Source organism: Typopeltis vanoorti, chromosome 6, assembly GCF_054136105.1.
Source record: "Typopeltis vanoorti isolate ZY-2024b chromosome 6, IOZ_Tvanoo_1.0, whole genome shotgun sequence".
Classification (NCBI taxonomy): domain Eukaryota; kingdom Metazoa; phylum Arthropoda; class Arachnida; order Uropygi; family Thelyphonidae; genus Typopeltis; species Typopeltis vanoorti.
The window spans coordinates 1,518,815-1,541,041 of NC_143554.1; the positions used below are offsets into that span (position 1 = coordinate 1,518,815).

General features: G+C 35.2%; 1 protein-coding gene across 1 annotated transcript in view; it reads left to right on the forward strand.

Moving 5' to 3' along the window:
• Positions 1 to 216: 216 nt before the first annotated feature.
• The window catches only part of PAN2 (PAN2-PAN3 deadenylation complex catalytic subunit PAN2), a 717,374-nt gene continuing 695,363 nt past the window's right edge, over positions 217 to 22,227 (forward strand). The window contains exons 1-2 of the mRNA XM_090393913.1: positions 217 to 294; positions 16,743 to 16,998. Of these exons, the coding sequence (XP_090250039.1) occupies positions 16,762 to 16,998 (237 nt within the window). The 5' untranslated portion in view covers positions 217 to 294; positions 16,743 to 16,761. The remainder of the gene's footprint in view (positions 295 to 16,742; positions 16,999 to 22,227) is intronic.

The following is a 22,227-nucleotide window of genomic DNA, read 5'->3' on the forward strand; positions in this document are numbered from 1 at the left end:
AGATTGAAATTGTCATGTTTCTTCTGAAGCAGAGGTGGATACTTATTCTCCAGCCTGACTAAGACGTTCAACTTTAAAACCTCCAGAAATACTGCGTAATACAGTTACTATAATATGTAGTTTTTTTTTTTTTTTTTTTTTTTTTTTTGAGCCTAAAATCGGTAACTTTGTGAGGCAGTCAGCCCACCAGGGTTTCTTTCTGCTGGTTGAATGTATAGAAAGTCTGCTTTCATGCGGATAAGTGGTGTGTGTTTGCGGCTGAATGTTGCGAGATTGCACGTGGGGCATGTATATGTAAATATTTATATATATATATATATATCCGTAGTTGTCCCTTAACATTCATTTGTATTGTTAAAATATGGTATGATATTTGTTAACACACAAAGCTTGTGTATAATGAAATAAGAGACATTTAGATATACTTGTTGCGGGGAACAAAGTTCTCATATGGGTCTTTTGGAAATGTCAGTAATATAATTTAGTTTCTTATATATTGAAATAATATTAGAATACTGATTTTAAAGAATAACTCTTCTGGAAGTAGATAATTATTATTATTACATCAACTCTCTCTTGGAGGCAAAGATACATCTAGTGTGTGTAGGGGGGGGGGGGGGAGTTTATACTTTTATCAATTACATAAATTATATAAGAAGTACATTATGAATTTGTGCAGGTCTACATACAGTGTAGATAATTCCAAGGACTTCTTGGAATTATCAATAATAATAATAATTATTATTATTGTAATTGTATAATAATAATTAAATGGGGGTTTTCAACTGAAGGTGAGTTAGCCGACCTCAAATGGAAGTAGCAGGTTTTTTTATCACTGCTACAGACAAATTGGCCTTCAAAACACAATTTACTGACAAAAAATACTGCTATTAGTGATGATGGGCGGTAGATGGCGTTGATGGTAGTATTAGTGTCGTAGTATGAGAATTAATTAGTAGTGGAGAGGGTGAGATGTATTTTGCCAGGCAGAGTAGATTGTTCACTCACGATGAGTCCTTGGATTCCCTGGAGGTGTCATAATAATAATAATTCATTAACGTGTCATGTTAATGAATTATTGTTGTTATTATACAGGCATGTCTGAACACTCATCACAGGAGACAAACCTAAACTAACCAAAGAATGACACTCATACTTCTCCTTGAATTCATTGGCAGGCAAAGCACTCAAACTGACTGTGTCAATGCATTCCACAAGTTCACCTCTCTTCAACCAAAATGTCCAATTTTCACACCCTTGTTAACCATGCTGTTACCTCTAGTACTCCCACCTTTAGCCGATTGATGAAATATTTCCCCTACATTAATCCTATAACACGCTTTTAGTAACTTAAATGTTTCTATCATATCCCCTTTTCCACCTATCAACTAACTTTTAGCAACCACAAACCTTCAATTTGTCATCATAGGAGTATTCCACAGGCCAGTAGCCTCTGAATCTTCGCCACCATCTCTCATTTCATTCCTAAGAAATCCAGGTAACTAGACTTGAGCACAGTAATCCCAATATGGTTGTATCAAGGACGTATAAAGAGGAATGATAACTTATTAATATCTGCATGTTAAATGTCTGTTTTTTTAAATTTCCAAAGGAAATTTCATTTATTTTTTTATTATGTAATCAAAAACAGTAAAGCTGAGTCTGATGAAGCATACAGAAGAAAATTTACTGTATATTAAAACACCCTTATGGATTTTGTAATTTTGATAATTATTGTTTTTGTTTCATATAAAAAAGTAAAAGAATTTTGTCAGTGGCGACTTTTTTTTGTAGAGTGCTGTGTAATTGTACTTCACTTATCTGACCCTTCAGTGATAAGAAAATAACTTTCCCACTGTGGTTGGATGAATAGTAGATTACTGTATAAAATTAAAATATATACAAAAAAAAAAAAAATCTGTAGCCTACTCTTGGGTACTAATGGACCATAGGTTGACATTCTTTTATGGGTTGCAAGGCACATAAATTCCAATTCAAAATTGATAGTCAAATCTTTGGACTCCTGATGGGATAAGAATATTACTGACTCCTACATATTCCTGGCATTTAATTCTTTGGCCAATGTTTCAGTTGTCCTGAATATTGGAAAAAGATGAGGTTTTATTATGGTTAGATCTGTTAAATAATTCATTAGGTTGCATTTCGCGATGTAATAAAGAGAGAACTCTGTTAATATACTTAATATAATGCTATCCTGATTTAATAAGTGTATCCATTATATGCCTAAACCTGGAAATGAAATGCTTAAAGCTGATCTTAAATTGATTATGTCGACAACTAATCATTTATGCAAATACTTGAGGCAAAACCTGTAGCTTCCTCTCAACAAAAAAAATTTATCCTTCAAAATATTGAAGTCCCTTTAAATTTATAACATCTATAAAGTATTAACACATTTATAAGGTATAAGAAAAAGTATTAACACATTTATAAGGTATAAGAAAAAGTATTAACACTTTTTCTTACACCTTACTTCACACTAGTCAGCATAAGACATATCTGGCATGAATATGTTAAAGACAACGCTTCAGATACTCTACTAAGCAAAAAATCAACACATTTCAGACTGTGTCTGCAGCTTTAACCAATAACTGGGCTCTGATTTGCAGGTAGAATCAACTATTAGATTGCTTTGTTGCTGATTATATTGATACTTTAGAGATTGTAATATTTCAATCCCTGACTGCTTAAACCAATAATCAAAAACACCAGCTGATATTGTCACATAATATAGTATACATCATGAAATGAAAATATACTTGCTTTTCAAACTTATTTATCCTTAAGGCTATAAATATCTATTGTGTATAGATTCTATTAATTGGCGATAAAATAAAATTGAATGATATATGCACGCAAACACAAGAAAGATATTTAATTAACCAAATATTTTGGTCTGGAAATAGCAGACCATCCTCAGTGGTATTACAAGAACAGTTTTAAAAAGAAATACAAGCTAGAATACTAACAATAGATCGTTAAAAAATAGAACACGGCGCGTGATGTTATATCACTAAGTATGAAACGGAATATTTTGAAGTAGAGACATGATTGAAAAAAAAAATAATTAATGCGTAATCTTGATTAGACTTTCCCAGATTTTTGATATAGATATACGGTCATTACGATTCAGGTTGGGACGATGGAGCAAATCCTTCACGCTTTCCTTGAACAAACGTTTGAACCTATAACGGGATCTGATGTAAGAGGTGAGTCCTAGACCAAAAGATGCTGTGGTCAGTTTCAATCCCGTGTTGAGCCAATCCAGACTTTTCAGGTTTGTCGTGAAGAATGGAGGATTGATGTTCTTGGATTCTTTTTTCAAGAGAATGTTCAGTCTGTCCAAAATAGGAAAGATCACGGTTGCAAGGAATTTGATAAACTCCAGGAAGAGATAAAGTTGTCTTTAGAAGAAGGAAATTGAGAAGACACTTTGTTAATAGGCTGATACGTAGTTGTTAAATCATATTTCTTTAAAATTCTTGGGATAGGTTCTGAAATACCGGAGATATAAGGAATAGGCTCAACATGGGATTGAAACTGACCACAGCATCTTTTGGTCCAGGACTCGCCTCTTACATAGATCCCGTTATAGGTTCGAATGTTTGTTCAAGGAAAGCGTGCAGGCCTTGCTCCATCGTCCCAACCTGAATCGTAATGACTGTATATCTATATCAAAAATCTGGGGAAAGTCTAATCAAGATTACTCATTAATTTTTTTTTTTTTTTTTTCCAATCATGTCTTTACTTCAAAATATTCTGTTTCATACTTGGTGATATAACATCACGCACCATGTTCTATTTTTAACGATCTATTGTTAGTATTCTAGCTTGTATTTTTTTTAAAACTGTTCTTGTAATACCACTGAGGATGGTCTGCTATTTCCAGACCAAAATATTTGGTTAATTAAATATCTTTCTTGTGTTTACGTGCATATATCATTCAGTCTTATGTCACGAGTATCCTTAAAACAGCAAAATAAAATTGAGCTTTAAATTTATAACCAGTTAGAGTATACTTTGATCTTTGGTGCCACCTGCATAGATAGAACACTTCTCTCTATGTTTAATTATTCATCTTAATTTCTTTATTTGATGATTTGCTGAATATATAGATGCTTTCAAAATATATAGATTTTAAATCCTGTACTGAATTGTGGTTTATTTGAGTTTGTACTGTTTGTTCTATATATATTTTTTTATTTTGTTTATAGATTTACACAGGTTTTATGTTTTGTCTAATACTACTCAAGTATGAACAGGAGAAATAGTAAGGCCAGTGTTCATACTGACTAACTAACTACAAATATCTCAAGTTGTTTCATCTGTTATCCTTAGATATATATGAATAGACTTTTAGCTTGGACAAGTGAGTGGGATTGCAATTTTAATATTTATAAGTGCAAGGTTTACATTTTGGGATATGGAGATATAAGGCTACATATACTGTATTGGTGTAATTCAGGAAGTGGATGAGATTCGGGATCTTGTGGTAGACAGTGGACTGAAGTTCTGAGTGCATATTGCAAGTGCTGCAAAGACTGCACATCATATTGCTGCTATGATAAAAAGTACATTGACACATAGGGAAAAGGAGGTGGTAGTGCCTCTATATATGGTATTGGTCAGATAACATGGACTATTCTGCTCTGATTTAGTCACCTACCTTTCATTGTGGTGTGGAAACACTAGAGAGGGTCCAAAGACGAATGACCAAAGTGATATAAAGACTGGAGTGTTGGTTATGAAGAGTGTTTTTGACGGAATGTGGATAATAGAGGTTGGTAGATAGGAGGAAAATAGGAGATATGATAGAGACCTTCAAGTTAGTTAAGGGATTCTATAAGATTAATACAGAAGGAATTATAAAAAGAGTGCTTGTTATTGTAGAACGATGTGATGAAAACTGTTGTGAGGAGTAGATTTCTTATGTGGACAGGTTTTGGTGAGTGGAATGCATTGTGAATGCAAGGAGTGTAAATAACTTAAAAGTTCATTATGATAGACATGTTGCTGGTAGAGTGTGGGGGGGGCCTCCTACAATGATTCTGTTGATACCATGGAGGTTACCAAAATAATAATAACATATGAATGGTGTAGTCCAAGGAAAATTGGTTAATGATACCCCACTGAATATTTAGTTTACTATCCAATCGTCTAGAACCCAGCAGGAGGAGAATGCACTTCAAGCTCAGTAAATTCCAGATAGAGCAAACAATTTTTTAGATTTTTGATATTCTTTTGAAGGCTGAGGAGTAGATCATGTTCTTAAAAAAATAATTAACTTTTACATGCTTCAGTTTTGACATCTTTTCACTTGGAAAGTTCTTGGGAGTTCTTTTGTTTGGTAGAACAGTGGGAAGGAGCGATGACAAGGGGCCATCCCTGTAAGTTGCAAAAGAAAGCTGTGAGCAAGAGGGTGAGGAGTGGTTTCTTAGCATGGAGGGTGGTTGAACCATGGATTGCATTGCCTGATAGAGTGGCAAGAACAAGAACGCTCAGCGAGTTCAAGGAGTGGTATGATAGACTTTGTGTTTCCTAGGAAGGACCTCCCACGATGAGTCTTTTGACTCCATGGAGGCCTGAATAATAATAATAATCTCATTTAGGATAAATTCATGTGACTTAGTATGAGAATCAGTTACTAAATAGGCCTTGAATTCCCTGTCATGATCTGGATCATGTAAAGTTACGGTGACATCAGTTTGTGGGCCTCCTCAAAAATTCCCTTCAAAATTTAATCATACACAGGTTCTTATGCAACTTCAATATTATTATTATTATTACATAGTACCTCCAGGAAGTCAAAAGACCCATCGAGGGAGGGCACCTACTCCACAACTCTCCGTCTCCACCAACTACAACTATGTTCATCATCTGCACCAATGCCATCTACTGCCGACGACCACCAGTATTTTCACAGACAATCACAAACATCCATGCCCACGACGGGATTTGAACCCGCAACCTTTTGGCTAGAGAGCGGATACACTAACCACTCAGCCAACCAGGCCTTCAAAATTAATTTATATCAAGGAGTTATTCTTCAAAGAAGTCTTCACAATGAGGCTGCTTTAGCTCTTCCACATCACAAAGATTTGCTTCATGCAATTCTGACAGTAGTATATGTACTGTGGTTTTAACTGCTATTTGAGGTTCAGTAAAAATAACTTGGACCTGAATGTCTGTACATCATATGATTGTGCACATTTGAAGTTTGCATTTATGCCTTAAATGCTGGTAAATTGGATATCGTTTTTAAAAATATTTCTGAGGGAGTGCTTATTTGTTTCTATTTTCGTATTGGTGTTGGAGAATTAGAGTAGAGACATGCAGTGAGAGGAAATACTGTTAGACATGTCACTCATACTGAGAGCATCCAGTTTTTGTTCCACAACACTGCCTTGAAAGCATCTCATTCATATCACACTACTTGAACCCCCCCCCCCTCCTCCAGTTTCAATGTGCCAGCAGGATTGTGTCAGATCAGGAAATCCCATGATACATTACTATAAATTTGGTCACATGTACTGTCTTGCATCAGACCTGAAGATAGAAATGGAGATAGAATTAGATATAAATCCAGTATAAATTCTGTCTTCATTTCTATCTTCAGGGAATGATCGGGCATGTTGTGAAGTAACCCGCTAACTTAAAATAGATGTTCAGTGTATAGCAGCAATTAGCTGAAATCAGTGTATAGCAGCAATTAGCTGAAATCAGAACTAGTAATTGAATACTAGACAGAATTTGAATCATTAATAGTCGATGTTAAAATATGGATATTTGAGAAATAAACATTTGGGTTACCTTTTCCCCCAAATATAAATAAATACATTTTCTTTATATTGATTCTAAAAAATGGTAACCTAAATGTTTTTATCGTGGTTAGTGCTGTGTCGTATGACATCACTGGCCCTGTCCATCTATTATATATTGTTTTCGAGTCAGTCAGAATTCAGAAGACTAACTGTAGTTAATTTGTGTACCTAAAGGTTTTATTTTATTAAGAGCTGTTATAATGATTTTCAATGTTTATACTCTCAACTTTTGTTTATGATGGTAGAGAAGAAATTGACTTGAAAATACTTAGAGTAAAGCTTATTTACCTGGTATGGAACTTCCCTTAGGGGTGCTTAAGGGTCAAAGCTATATAACTGAGAGGAGACCTCCACATAGCCTTTAAAGGAATGCGGAGAACTGACCATGGCTTCTGACCTAATGTCCAATCCTCACCTTCGCGTGGTACACCCTGTTGGGTATCTACTTGGATACTGAACAAACAAGGATGGGCTGGCAATTTGGGATTTAGCCGACCAAATTGTATTCTTATTGGTTAAACCAAAATAAAAAAAAATTATGGTACAACATGACAAAATTTTATGCTGGTTGGGGCATTGCTAGAGTTAAACAAGGCCCCCATTGTTTTTGCCGGGGAACCAGGGTGAACAGCGAAAAGTCAGCTACTGGAACAAATCTGAAAACAAACCCCAACTCAATATCACCAGAGAAGATCAGTACTATCAACGTAAGAAGCCTGAATGGCAAAGAAATGGAGCTAGCTGAAGAATTAGATAAGTACCAGATGGACATAATAGGGGTGACTGAAACAAAAAAACAAAAAACTGAAACAAAAACTGGTGAGTTCTTTCTGAGCAATAAATACAAAATGTTATATTCAGGCAATGACAATCAAGGAAAAGCAGGAGTAGTCATAGTATTCAACACAAAATACGAGGCTAATCTTCTTGAATGGCAGTCAGTCTCAAGTAGAGTAATGTGGGCAAATATGAGAATGAGGAACTAGACAATGAGACTTATTTGTGCCTATGGTCCCACAGAAGGTTCTACTAAGGTAGAAGTGGAGGAATTTTTTGAGGCTTTAGAAAAAGCAACTGACACAATCAAAAAGGAAAAGTTGATCCATGTTGGGGATCTAAGTAGCAGAGTAGGAAATGATTGTGAGACATACAAAAATATTTTGGAAGAATTTGGAGAAAAGAGCAAAGCTAATAATAATGGCAAATATCTGTTGGATTTCTGCTCAGAACATGGACTAGTTATTACTAACACCATGTTCCAACATAAATATGAGCACAAATTCACGTGGAGAGAAGAGGCAAGGAATAAGAAAAGTCTCATTGACTATGTTATTGTTGATAGTGATGTTTTCTCCCTGGTGCAGGACACCAGAGTGTACAGAGGATTTGAAATTGGAAGTGCTCAATATTTAGTCTTGAGCAGGATAAAATTAAATTTCATATTGAAAAAAATAACATGTAAGAAAGTTTTAAAGCGAATAAAAGTTGAGCAGTTATCAGATGTGAACTGTAGACTAAAATACACAAAGATTATTGAAGAAAAAATGAAAGAGTTTGAGAACAGGAATCAAACCTTGGAGATTCAGTGGCAAACTCTGAAGAAAACACTGATTGATTCAGCCAGAGAAGCATGTGGTGAGGTTGTCTGCAAGGATAAAAAAAATCAGAACTCCCTGGTGGACACAGGAAGTTAAAGAGGCAGTGAAGGAAAAGAAGAAAGCATATCAAAAGTTTCTGTCAAATAAGTCAGCTTGTGCTCTTAGAGAATATAGAGACAAATGCAAGAATGCTAAACACTGTGTGAAACTAGCTAAACAAAAGCCGTGAGAGGACTTTGGCAAGAATATAGAAAATAAATATCAAGAAGGCGGCAAAATATTCTGGAGGTTGTTGAAGAAGCTTAGGAATGGAGGAAAGAGTGCTGTAAAAGGAGTTAGAGATGATAAAGGTGACATGAAAACTGTAGAAAAAAAGATATCCTTGAAGTATGGAGTAATTACTTTGAAAAACTGCTAAATGAAACAAGCAGTGATGACAGCACAGTGGTAAAAAACACTGACCAGGCATGCAGTCAGGAATATATATCCATACTGGAAGTAGAAAAAGCCATCAAAGGCTTGAAATGTGGAAAGGCAGCAGGAGTAGATGATATTCGACCAGAAATGCTGAAGTATGGTGGTATAAGAGTCTTACAGTGGCTGCACTGCATAGTTCAGAAAGCCTGGACAGAGGGATGAATTCCCGATGATTGGAGTAGAGCTCTCATAGTACCCATATATAAAAAGGGAAATAAAACTGAATGTGAGAATTGGAGGTATTTCCCTACTGAGTGTTCCTGGCAAGATCTATGCAAGTATACTTGAGAAATGGTTGAGAAGAATTGTGGAAGAAAAGCTTGGTGAAGAACAAGCAGGATACAGGCCAAATAGAGGCTGTCAGGATCAGATCTTCACTTTACGACAAATAGTTGAGAAACCATGGGAATATAACAAAGATCTGTATTTAAGTTTTGTAGATTTGGAAAAGGCATATGACAAGGTGCCAAGAGAGAAGCTATTCAATATGCTGCAGTTATATGGTGTCAATGGGGCATTATATCAAGCAATACTTAGTCTTTATTTGAGTTGTAAGTCAGCAGTTAGAATTGAAGGAATACAGGAAGATGGTTTAATGTTAAATCTGGTGTGAGACAAGGATGTACATTATCCCCTCTGTTATTCATTATCTATGTGGATCACATTATGAAGGAAAGTGGTATTAAACATGATATTAAAATTTGAGATGTTAATGTCAGCTCTTTGCTTTATGCGGATGATGTTATACTTCTAAATAAATCCGCTACAAGTCTGCATTCTCTGACTAAATTGAATAGCTGCTGTAAGATATGGTATGAAGGTCAGCAATAAAAAGACAAAGACAATGAAAATAGGCAGAATCATTGAAAATGTCAACTGTGTTGTGAATGGGGAACCTGTGGAACAAGTAAAACATTTCAGCTATTTAGGCACGATTTTTACTGAAGATGGTAAATTACATATAGAAATAGACAACAGAATCAGCAAAGCTGTTATGGTGGGAAGTCAACTGTGTAAATTCATATGGAATAAGAGAGAAATTAGTCAGAACACTAAATTAGCTGTATACAAGACAGTGTTAAAACCAGTTTTAACTTATGGATCTGAGAGCTGGGTCAGAAGTAAAACTTGACCAAAGACTAGAGACCACAGATATGAGAGTCCTGAGAAAGATAAGATGCATGAACAGATGGCATCAATGGTAATATCATATTAAAAATGAGGATATTAGGAAAGAACTTGACATTGTCAGCATCCAGGAATGCGTTAGCAGAGCTAATCTCAGGTGGTATGTTCACTTAAACAGAATGGGTGAAGAAAGATTAGCAAAACAAGTGTTCTCTGCCAGGTTGGCAGAAAAACGACCCAGAGGGAGACCAAGATATAGGTGGATTGGTACGGTACAAAGTGCCTTAGACGATAGAAATATAAGATCTGATAATGTTGGAGTCTTGACAAGTAACAGACTGATTTGGAGGAAAATTGTAGATAGGAAGTTAGTAATGATGTAATTTTTTTCATGTAGTAATATCATATCCTATACACCCATTGAGGGTACATGGCAGAAATTTGATGATGATGGAACTTCCCTTATGTAACAGAATGGCGGGCTGTGTTTAAAATAGGTTTAATAATTAGAAATTACCAAAAAGAAGGTGGTTATGAAATTATATTTAATATATTTTGAAGAAGTACAGGTACAGTAATAAAGTTTTACACATACTTGATTTTTTGAATGAAGACTATGATTTAAAATTCTGATATGATTTAAAATTCTGATATGACAGTATTGGATATGAAATAATGTAAACATATAAAATCAATGAATAAGAGGAAATAGCAAGATTGAAACACAACAGAAAATATTAAAAAAATAGTGAATCAAAAATTATGAATTTAAGAAGAAAGGGATAGAAGAATTAAAAAAAAAAAAAAAAAAAAATCGCCCTGTAAAAATACATGGTAGGCCAGCAGTATGACAGTCTGCTGCTGACTGTTTTTGAGAAATTATCACATAGTAGAGAATGTGAAAACTAGCCCGTGAGCTTGTGGTGTGGTTATGGAATAAGGTGGTAAGTGCAAATATATAAGTAGTTAACATATTTGCTTGCATTGAAGCAAATATGTTAACTACTTATAAAAAAAAAAAAAAAAAATCAGCTAATGCCTTTTATATATTTCAGACTTATTATATATAATGAGTCTGAAAATCGGGAACCTTGAAATCTGAACAATTTAAGCATTTAGGAATAATGATCGGTAATCAACCAAATGAGATGGTAGAACTCTGTTTCTCTCTCTCACTCTCGTTTGTGCTCAGTTCAAAAGATATTTGGTAAGACTAAAGTAAATATATGTAAACTAGTAATTCTTCTAGTTGTTACCTGTGAAGGTTAAACCTGGATATCTGCAGGAAGAGTGGAGAATTGGATTTCAGCTTTTGAAAAGAAAATCCTCAGTGAAATATTTGGACCAGTGATGTTGATGGTCTCTGGAGAATTAAATGAACTATGAATTATATCAACTTTATAAATTGCCCACAATATCCAGTGCAATCAAGTTCAAAAATTTGCATTGTGTTGGGCATCTTTTTCATATGAAAAATGACAGTATTCTGTTAAGACAATAAATAGTAAAATTATTGGCAAACGATCAAAAGGCAACCTAGAACAAGATGGATAGACACCATTAGTCAAGATAGCAACATTATACTACTTACATGTCCAAACTAGGGAAATAAAGTTTTGGACAGACATAGTTGGAGGCAACAAATCCAGGAGGCCAAGGCTCAATTTGGGCTGTACAAGCTATGAGAAAAAGAAGTGTTTAAGTTTTGAAAAAGACATATGACAAGGTGTCAAGAGAAAAACTTTTCAAAACACTAGAATTATGTAGAGTAATTGGAACATTATACTGAGCAATACATTGTCTAAAGTTGAGTTTGAGTTGTAAGTCAGCCATTAGAACTGAAGGAGGTACAGGAAGATGGTTTGTTGTTAATCAGGTGTGAGACAAGGGTGCATATTATACCCAATTGTTATTCATCACCTATATGGATCAGATTATCAAAGAGAGTGATATTAAATTTAGTATCAAAATTGGAGATGTTAATATTAGTTCTTTACTTTATTGAAGTGATGTTGTACATCTAAATAAATTCAATACAAGTCTGCAGGATGCCCTGACTAAAAATTGAATAACTGCTGTAAGAAATTTGCTATGGAAATTAACAATAAAAAGACAAAGATATTGCAAATAAGTAGAAACAGAATGCATAGAACAAGTAAAAACATTTCAGCTGTTTAGACACAATTTTTAGTGAAGGTGGCAAGTTATTATTATCGTCATCTCGGACAACTCCAAGGAGTCGACAGACTCATCGAGGGAGGCCCTAACATCATGTCAAGAGCAACTATTCGACATTCACACAGTATCTATCATACCTAGCCTTGAACTCATTCACGGTCATAGCACCCACAACAGACTCTGGCAGCTTATTCCACTCATTCACCACTCTCCAAGTAAAAAACCTAGTTCTAACACCCCTGCTAACCACACGCTTGCCCAGCTTCCATGTATGGCCCCTAGTCCTCCCACCACCAATCCTGTTCTCAAAAATATCTTCTGGATTAATCATATAGAAACCCTTCAGTAATTTGATTGTCTCAATCATATCACCCATTTTCTGCCTATCAACCAATTTCTGCAACCCACAAATCTTCAACCTGTTCTCATAAGGTTCATTCTGCAGACCTGCTATCATCTTGGTCACTCGTCTCTGGATCCTCTCCACCTCCTCGCCATCAAGAAGAAACCCTGGCACCCATATCTGGTCACAGTAGTTTAGATGGGGTATTATCAAGGCTTGATATAGAGGAACAATAACATTATTTGTCTCTGCTTGTTAAACTATTTTTCAGCAACCAAGTGATTTGATGAGCTGTTTTCGCCACTTTTGCAATGTGCTACCTAAACTTCAACTCCCTATCCACCAACACTCCCAAATCCCTGGCCTCATCAATCTCCTGGAGTACGGTTTCACCAATGTGATATACTGCTGCTAATCTTTTCACTCCAAAATGCATAACCTTACACTTTGCCACATTAAATTGACATCCATTTTCCCTAGCCCAGTCCTCCAAACTATCCAAATCATCCTGCAAAATTTTGACATCCTGTGCACTCACAATTGCTCTACCCAACTTTGCATCATCAGCAAACAAGTGAACACTTCCTCTCAGATCCTTTCCTATATCGTTAATGAAAAAATTGAAAAGTAGTGGTCCAAGAACAGAACTCTGCGGCACATCACTAGTCACAAGCCATCTTTTGGACTCTACTCCTGAATAAACCACTCTCTGGTATCTCTCCATCAATCACCCTCATCTCCATTTCCCATCCCCATCTGCTCAGGTTTACTAATTAGAGTAACATGTGGTATCCTGTCAAAGGCCTTGGCAAGGTCCAGTAGAATAACTGTAAACCCATTACCCTTATCCAGTTCAGCCAAAATGTGAGCAAGTTACTGAGGCATGATCTACCCTTCACACAAAACCACGTTGTCCCCCATACAGTATCCCATTTTCATCTGTCCAGTCCTGTATTCTTCTCTTGACTAATTTCTCCAAGACCTTGAGAACGATTCCTAATATGCTAATCGGTCGGTAATTTACAACAGCAGTCTTGGAATCTCTTTTATGCAGTGGAACTATTTTCCCTGCTTTCCACCCCCTCGGGACTAACCCAGACCTGAGACTCAAATTAAACAAAATGGTCAAGGGTACTGACAGTTCTTTAGCTCTTTCCCGTATGACACGAGCTGGTATACCATCCAATCCCACAGATGTATTGACATTGAGGTTTTGCAATAGACTACTCACCTCCACTTCATTCACCACAATTCCCGTATAATCTGTTGGTTCATTCATTTCTGCAATGTCACCATCTGGAAGATATATTCTTGCAAAGTGCTTGCTCAGTAATTCAACTATATCAGCTGATTCGGTTACCTCCCTACCTTCGGCATTCTTTAAAATCATTCTGCCATATACATTTTTTCTTTTACTTGCAACATATCGAAAACACTGTTTAGGATTCTTTTTAGCCTGCATGGACAATGTTCTTTCATAATCCTTCTTTGCTTTTCTTACCACACTCGTTACCCTTCTGGCTTGTGCTTTATACCATTCATGTGCCTTCAGGTCACCTTTCTCCTTGAATTCCGTCCATAGTTGTTTCTTTTTTTTTGCAGCTCAAGCTTAATGGTGTTATTCATCCATTTAACCCCTACTTGATTTATTATTTGGACTCTAGGTGGTATACAGTCAGCCATTGCTTCATGCAAACACTTCTTTACCGCCTCCTATGCACTATCAACCTCTAGCCCTTGCAGTTGTACATGCCGTTGCACTGAACCAATCAATCTCCTAAGCTTGTCATACTTACCAGCCCGATAATTCCACATGTACCCTGTCTTAATTGTAAAATCCACACCTTTAGCCACCTCCCAAGTCAAGACCCTATGATCACTTTCACCAATTGGTGGCAATGTGGTCATATTCATTACAGTCAAATTCTCAGATGCAGTTACCAGGTCAAGCACTCTCTGACCCCTAGTATTTTCCATTACATGCTGTCTCAGATAGTTATCCCTTAAAACTGCATAAAATTCAATTCCTCCCTCCCATGTGTCCTCTCCTCCTACCAATCAATGTTACCATAGTTGAAATCTCCCATAATAATTACCTTCCTTCCACTCATTTCTTCCATTTGCTTATGCATACTATCTCCACCATCTATTCCATCACTTGGTCTATAGCAGCACCCAACTGTATATTTAGTTCTGCTAATTTCAATTTCACACCAAATAGCCTCAAATGTGCACTTTTCTCTATCCTGTAGTTCCACTTTTATACTTGGCTGTAGCTCATCAGCTATCATCAATACCCCCCCCCCCCATTTTATTCTCCCTGTCACTCCTGAACACACCATACCCCCTCACATTCAATCCCACTAGCTGTGTCATCTTCTATCAGCCATGTTTCACTAATGCCAATAACCTGTGGTCTGGAAGTGCCAACCAAGGCCAAAAATTCTTCCCTCTGAATACTTCTGGCATTTATATACATGAATTGAAGAAGCCGATTTGTCCCATCCCTATCTTGATGCCTTATACTAACTATCCCATTCTGATTCGTGGTCTTTCATACTTGCTTGGGCATATCACACACATTCACACACTCAAGTGTCTCCCTAAAATCTGCAAATTGATTCCATCCCCCCAACCCCAATATCTATAGTTTCCCTGGTTCTGAAACTTCTTCCACCACATTCGACAACACCTTTTCAAGTCTCCGCACACCAAATCCATTTAGATGTAATCCATCCATTTTATATAAATCCTTTCGCCCATCGAACTCATTCCACACTTTAATCCAAATTAAATATGGATGTTGATAACTAAATTAGCAAAGCTGATGTGGTAGGAAGTCAACTGAATAAATTTATATGGTATAAGAGAGAAATTAATCAAAACTAAACTAGCTGTATACAAGACAGTGTAAAAACCAATTTTAACTTATGGATCTCAAAGCTGGGTTAACAATAAAGCACTTGATTAAAGACAGCAATCACAGATATGAGAGTTTTCTGAGAAAGATTAGAGGAGTGAACAGATGATGTTACTGGTAGCATCATATTAAAAATTAGGATATTAGTCTTCATTTGAACTCCTCTTCCACACCTTCTGCAAACTGCTGTGCATCTTCATTGTCAACTTTCCAACTCTTTAGCTAGTAGCACTATTTTGTTACCAGTCTGTTGTTTTTGTCTTTGTGATAGTCCTGTGAATGTAGGAGCATGTATTTTCATTAGATTTTTCCAAACACCATTCATATGCTGCTGTCATCTCACTCTGTGCTGCATCTGCAAGATATACTTCTTCCAGAGGTCTTTAAGGGTTTTCTCACCCTTATTGTTAATAATAGCCTCAGCAAAATTATTTCTTGAATAATATTCCTAGAAAACAGCAATAACTCCCCTGGTCATGTTATGGGTTGCAAGAAAGAGGGCATTTCGTGAACTTGTTAACGGGATGGGCATTGTAGTTATCAGTGGCCATAAGTCGCATGTCATTTGCCAAGGACTGACTGTACTGATGTCCTAGCCTTATTGGCTTCAGCCATAATTTCAAATGAAACCAATTAGAGCCTGTTCAGCTCAGTGGATGTGGCGTTTGCACACCACGGCGCTTGGCCGCACGAAAGAAGACTTGGTTTCGAGTCTAGTCGGTGACTAGAGGAAAGTTTTCTAAACCTTTTTTCGACCGGTTCCCGAGTTAGTCGATCTCTGGCACGGGCAAGCGAGTTTTTCGTCCCGTAAACTCAAGAAAATCGACCGTAGAACCCACATTATTTCAGACATAAATATATTGTGTTAGGGACCATGAGATGGCGGAACATTTGAGCCGTGTCTCTTCACTGTTTACCGCTTAATTAGTGATAACCTTGGGCCGTCTATCTCTGATTGGTACCAGTGGAGATTGAACTGCCCACTCAGTCTCCAAAAGTTAGATAGGGCCAAATGGCCTCGTCTACTCCCCGTATACGGGAATAAAAAGGCATTAGCTGATTTTTTCTGATCAATATCAGGAAATAAAGCATCGTTTTCTTCCATGGTTCCATGAGTTGCTTTAAAAACATAAAACTGTGATTAAATTAGCAGGATGCTTCTTTTGGTTAATTTGGCATTTCTTAGATGATTCTGATATGTACACAATTTATTGCAGTAAATCAGCAGAATTTCAGTTTTATAATTTTGCTTATAGGAAATGAATCTTGTCAACTATGGACTATTCAGTACAGGAGTTTCCTTCAAGTGCAGAAAGAGTGGCAATTCAAGGAAATCAGCTCGATGCTTATAATGAAGGAACTCCATTACAGCAGTTCTCTGGAAGCAGCCAGATTTTGGGTCAAGAATATAGACTGCTTCATAGTATTCTAGCAGATGGAGGGAACCACTTTGGTGTTTCATCACTTACATTTGATCAACAGGAAGAACTCCTTTGGATGGGAAATCAAGGGGTATGAATAAACAGACTTTTTTATTTTTGTTTTTTAATTTTATTGCAAGTAAACTAATGTTGAATGCAGTGAGTGTAATATTGTATATCATGGGGAATAAGGTTCTTGAATAGTTCTCTAATTTGCATGTTAGCAGTATGTCAGAGCTATAGATTTCGTTACTATCAGATAATTTTTTATAATGACTACCAACTCATTTTATTTATAGCACAACCTGTGATACATGAAATCAATAACCATAATAAAAGAAAAATTCACAACTTTGGTAGTGAAAAAAAAAAACATACAGCATCTGAAAAAAAAAAAACCTTTTCTTTTGAACTACACTGATTTCCTGTTTAAATCTGATGGACAGCAATAAAATTTTTCAATTTTTTTTTTTGTTTGTAAAATTTACACAAATTAATGGACCAACATCTACAGTGTTCATGTTTGTCATCAGAATTTCATGTTTAATGTTTACTTATGTGTTTACTGTTTAGGTATTTAATGAACTTTCCTACTATAAGTACAAACTTGCATATATCATTACTTCATTACTTTCATAAATTGCATCCACAGCAGTACAATTTATCGAAACAACAGTAAATCATTGTCTCCATTAATGAATTTTTAATAAATTTATTTTGTAAACTGTTTTGCACTAAAGTTTTGAATTTACATCTTGATCTTTAGGTTGAGTTTAGATTAAGGTTACGTTTCGTGGTAATTGTTTCATATTTCAATTAAATGACAGTTGAAATTGTTAAAAAATGTGTAGTAGAGTTGAATACCCTCTCTCAATGATCTTTGGAGGTTCTACATAGTAATAATAAAAATACAAGCTTTTCTTAGTGGGACTCGTTTAAAGAATAAAATTCTAATTTTTTTAAAAAAACTACATGGTCACGTGTGAGGTGCAGATGAGGGTTGAGAAATAAGAAACCTTTTGACATTCTTCTTAAAGAGCTGCAAGTTGAAATTGTTGGGCAACACATCATGTGGAAGGCTATTCCAGAGGGCAAGAGGCAGTTGGAATAAATAAGGAGAAGGAGAAGCAGGTTCGATGAGTTTGCAGTTGTACTCTAAAGGAATGTTGGACAACAGCTGCTCTTGTTTTAACATGCCAAACAGCAAGTGATGGTTGTCAATTCACTGGTAGATTAATTGAAAGTATTAATCATTAATTCATCTTCGAACTGTATTATTTCCTATTTTTCATTATTTGTTTTTGGTATTGTGAAATTGCACATTCCAATGGTTTCTTTAATGCTTCCCCCCCTTTTTCTTTCTCATTTTTTGCTTTTTTCCATGTGTTATGTTTGTATATATCTACTTGCTATTTTTTTAAAAAACATTTCTTTATCAAAATTTGAATTCTGTTAGCCTTTCAAAAATCAGTAGTATTTTCTCTACATATTAGTTGTGTCAGCCTTGGGGCTGAAATAACTAAAATGCACTTTTGGCATCTTGGGTAAGTGATCCTACAAAGAAAATGGTTTGAAGAATCAAGAGTCATGGAAGTAACTTATTTGAAGAATCATAAAGGCCTGGTTTTGACTTCTGTGACTGATTCCAGGTTAGATTAAATAATACTGGTTCATGATGTATTAATTTTTTTTGAATTCATACTGAAGATATACTTGATAATTATGCAAATAAAAATTTATGTGTTCCATTTGTATATTTTTCTTTAAATTTAAATGTCTACTTATGTTTCAGTTCTTCTTCTTTAAGTGATATTTCCTAACAGAGTTCAACAACCACCTTTGCAAATTTATAAATTTTGCAAATGTTTCAGTTCATTGAAATAAATTCACCCATTTCCTGAGCTTTTCGATGGTTCACTTTAGCGAGTACGAGTGTGACAAACCCAATGTGCCTGATGCTGGACCATGCATTACTTAATGTAATATACATTTGTTATATTATCTATAGCAGGGGTGGCCAAGATGTCGGCTGCAAGGCACCTGAATGTAGCAAATGATTCGTTTCTTAATGAATGTAGCAAATTAAACGAATAAATAGATTGAAAATGAATAGATAAATGATAATCAAAATTATTAATTGATAAAAAAATTGTCAAAACATGTCAAACTAATTTATTTATAATCTGATGTAAAGTTTATTATTTAACGGTTAACAACGAAGCCATCGCTTTACAGCAGTCACATGATTCGTTTCATCCAGAAACGTTCACTTGACAGTTCTGAACGCGCCCAGTGGTAACATGTTAGATGACGTGTACACTGACAGTTGACAGTCCATCTGTGTATTGTTCTTGATCAAGACTCTTGCAGCCAAAGTGTCCTGATTATCCAGTATTTTAGTACCAAGTAATCCCATGAAATCTTTTTCCGTTTATCGATCTTTAGTGTGTATTATTTTAAATTTAGGAAGTGAATGCAATTAGTATTGTTAAAAAAAAAAAAAAAAAAAAAAAAAAAATAAATAAATAAATTAAAGATAACAATGAGTGAGCCAAGAACAAGTGTGAAAAAAATAAAAACTTATCACTATCATAAAGAATGGGAAGAAGATTTTTTCTTTATTATGATGAAAGACAAATGCGTATGTATAATTTGCAACACAAATGTGGCTTTACCGAAAAAAGCAAACGTTGAAAGACACTATTGAACTGTTCATAAAAACTATGAAGAGATTATCCACAGGGCACTGCCTTAAGAAAAGCAAAGGTACATCAAATGAAGACACTACTGACAGCACAACAAAATATTTTTGTCAAGTACAATACAGGCGCAAAGGCTGCTACAATTGCGTCATTCAAAGTTGCTGAAACTTTAATTAAACGTAATAAGCCGTTTCAAGATGGAGAATTATGGAAGGAAGTCTTCATCAAAGCTGGTGAAATATTATTTCAAAATTTTAAGAATAAATCAGAAATAATAACTGCTATTAACAATATGTCATTATCACGAAACACAATCATGTGTAGAGCAGAAGAAACCAGCTGGAACCTTGAAGAGATTCTGCATGAAAACATAAGTGCAATTTTTTGTCACTACAGTTTGACAGATCTACTGATTATGCTGGTACTGCACAATTATGTATTTTTATTCGAATGGTTTTTGAGGATATGTCCTCCACAGAAGAATTATTAACCATTATTCCAATTCAAGGACGAACAAGATGTCAAGATATCTATGATTTATTTAAGAATTACATTGTACGTATGTTTTCCAATTCATAAGTTAGTGTCAATAACTACAGACGGAGTGCCTGCAATGGTAGGTAATAAAAACAGTTTCGTCGCTCTTTGTAAAAACGATGAAGATATACCAAGTTTTGTAGACTATCATTGCATCATCTATCAGCAGGCCTTGTGTTCAAAAGTACTGAAATTCAATCATGTTATGAATGTTGCTTTCAAAATTGTTAATTCTATAAGATCAAATAGCTTGCTGCATCGTCAGTTTTGGGCTTTGCTAAAAGAATGCGAGAGTGAGCATAGTGAATTATTGTTACATACTGAAGTAAGATGGTTAAGCTGCACCACATTTTTATCAGGATTCAGGGAACATCTTCCAGAAATAAATTTGTTTTTGAAAAACAGATGATTCACATCCAGAATTAAATGATAAATAATGGCTACTTGACCTCGCCTTTTTCTGTGACATTACAGAAAAACTAAATAACCTAAACTTAGAATTACAAGGAAAAAATAAAACAATCATTGATATGATAAGCTCCTTAAAATCATTCAAGGAAAAATTAAATATGCTTGAAATACAATTAAAGCAGTGCAAATTGAAACATTTAAAAAATTTGGCCGATCAGTCAAGGGATATACAAAATGTCACCTTTAATAAACACGCTGAAAGCATAAGACTTTTAATGAATGAATTTGAGGTAAGATTTGTAGGAATCAGTAAGCTCGATGATATCACTACTTTTTTATCATATCCCTTCAATGAAAATATTACTGTTGAGAATACAGCTTCAAAATTGAATGAATTTCTCGACACAAATAGAGTAGATTGGAAGAAGAAATTATAAAAATGAAATGCGATATCCACCTCAAATCAATTGCTTCAAATAATAGTTTTTGGAAGTTGATCCACAAAAGTAAATATCCAAATATTTGGAGAATCGCCGTTTATTTTAATGCATTTTTTGGATCAACTTATTTGTGCGAATCGGCATCCTCATGTATGAATGCTATTAAGAAAGCATAGATTGCAGCTAAGTGATCAACATCTGGAATCGTGTTTACGAATTTCTTTAAGCTCGTACGATCCAGTTTATGATCGCTTAGCTGCATCTATGCAATGTCAGGTATCGTCCAATTAAATTAAAATATTCAATTTTGTTTGTATAATTTTATTTAGTTTTTTGTATTTTTTATTGTTATTATTTTTTTAATAAAGTTATGAACAATAAATTTTCTTTTTTTTTGTTATATTTATTGCCTTATAAACTTTTAAAAATCTTGAAAACATTTTCGATCGCATCTATAGTCGCCCGCAGAGATATTTTCACTAGGTAAGTAGCTCCCAACGTCTAAAAGTTTGGCCACCCGTGATCTATAGACTTGTCCCTGCCCTTCTTTCTTTCTTTTATTTTTCCTTTTTGCTCCTTCCCCCAATGCTATTAGAGTATTCAAGAGCTATGGGTGAATCCTTTCTATTTTACTATATTTTTTCTCCTCATGCAGTGGAGTCTGCTTACTCTCTGAGGTATTTGCCTTATCTAGCAGGCCTGAATCCCAAGATGCATAGTCAGTGTAAGAGGATTGACCAAATAACCCCTCCTGCCCTTAAACAAATAGTTTGAGAATTGATGGGCATAGCAGCCAAGGCCAAAATGGGCATGTCATCTCAAATGTAATATTTATTTCTCAGTTGAATGATAGAATTAACTCAAACCCAAACTCTGGATAGTACATCTATGAAAAACACCTTGAAAAAGAAGAACTGTGTAAAGCATTGACAAAAATAAATTGATATATTCTTGAAACAAGAACTGAAGAAAAAATTACTGAAACAAGCAATTATATTTTACATACTGTTGGAGAAGATCACGGTTAAGGAGATTTAATTATGGTCAATAAAAGATGGAAAAATAATATTCCTGAACTTAAGTGAATCTTCCAGAGAATTACAAGTCTTAGATTGAAAATCAATAATCATTGTGATTTAAGTATAATACCAACAGCTTATACGGGAATTGTGGTGAAGGAAGTGGAGGTGAATAGTCTATTACAAAACCTCAATGTCAGTTCATCTGCGG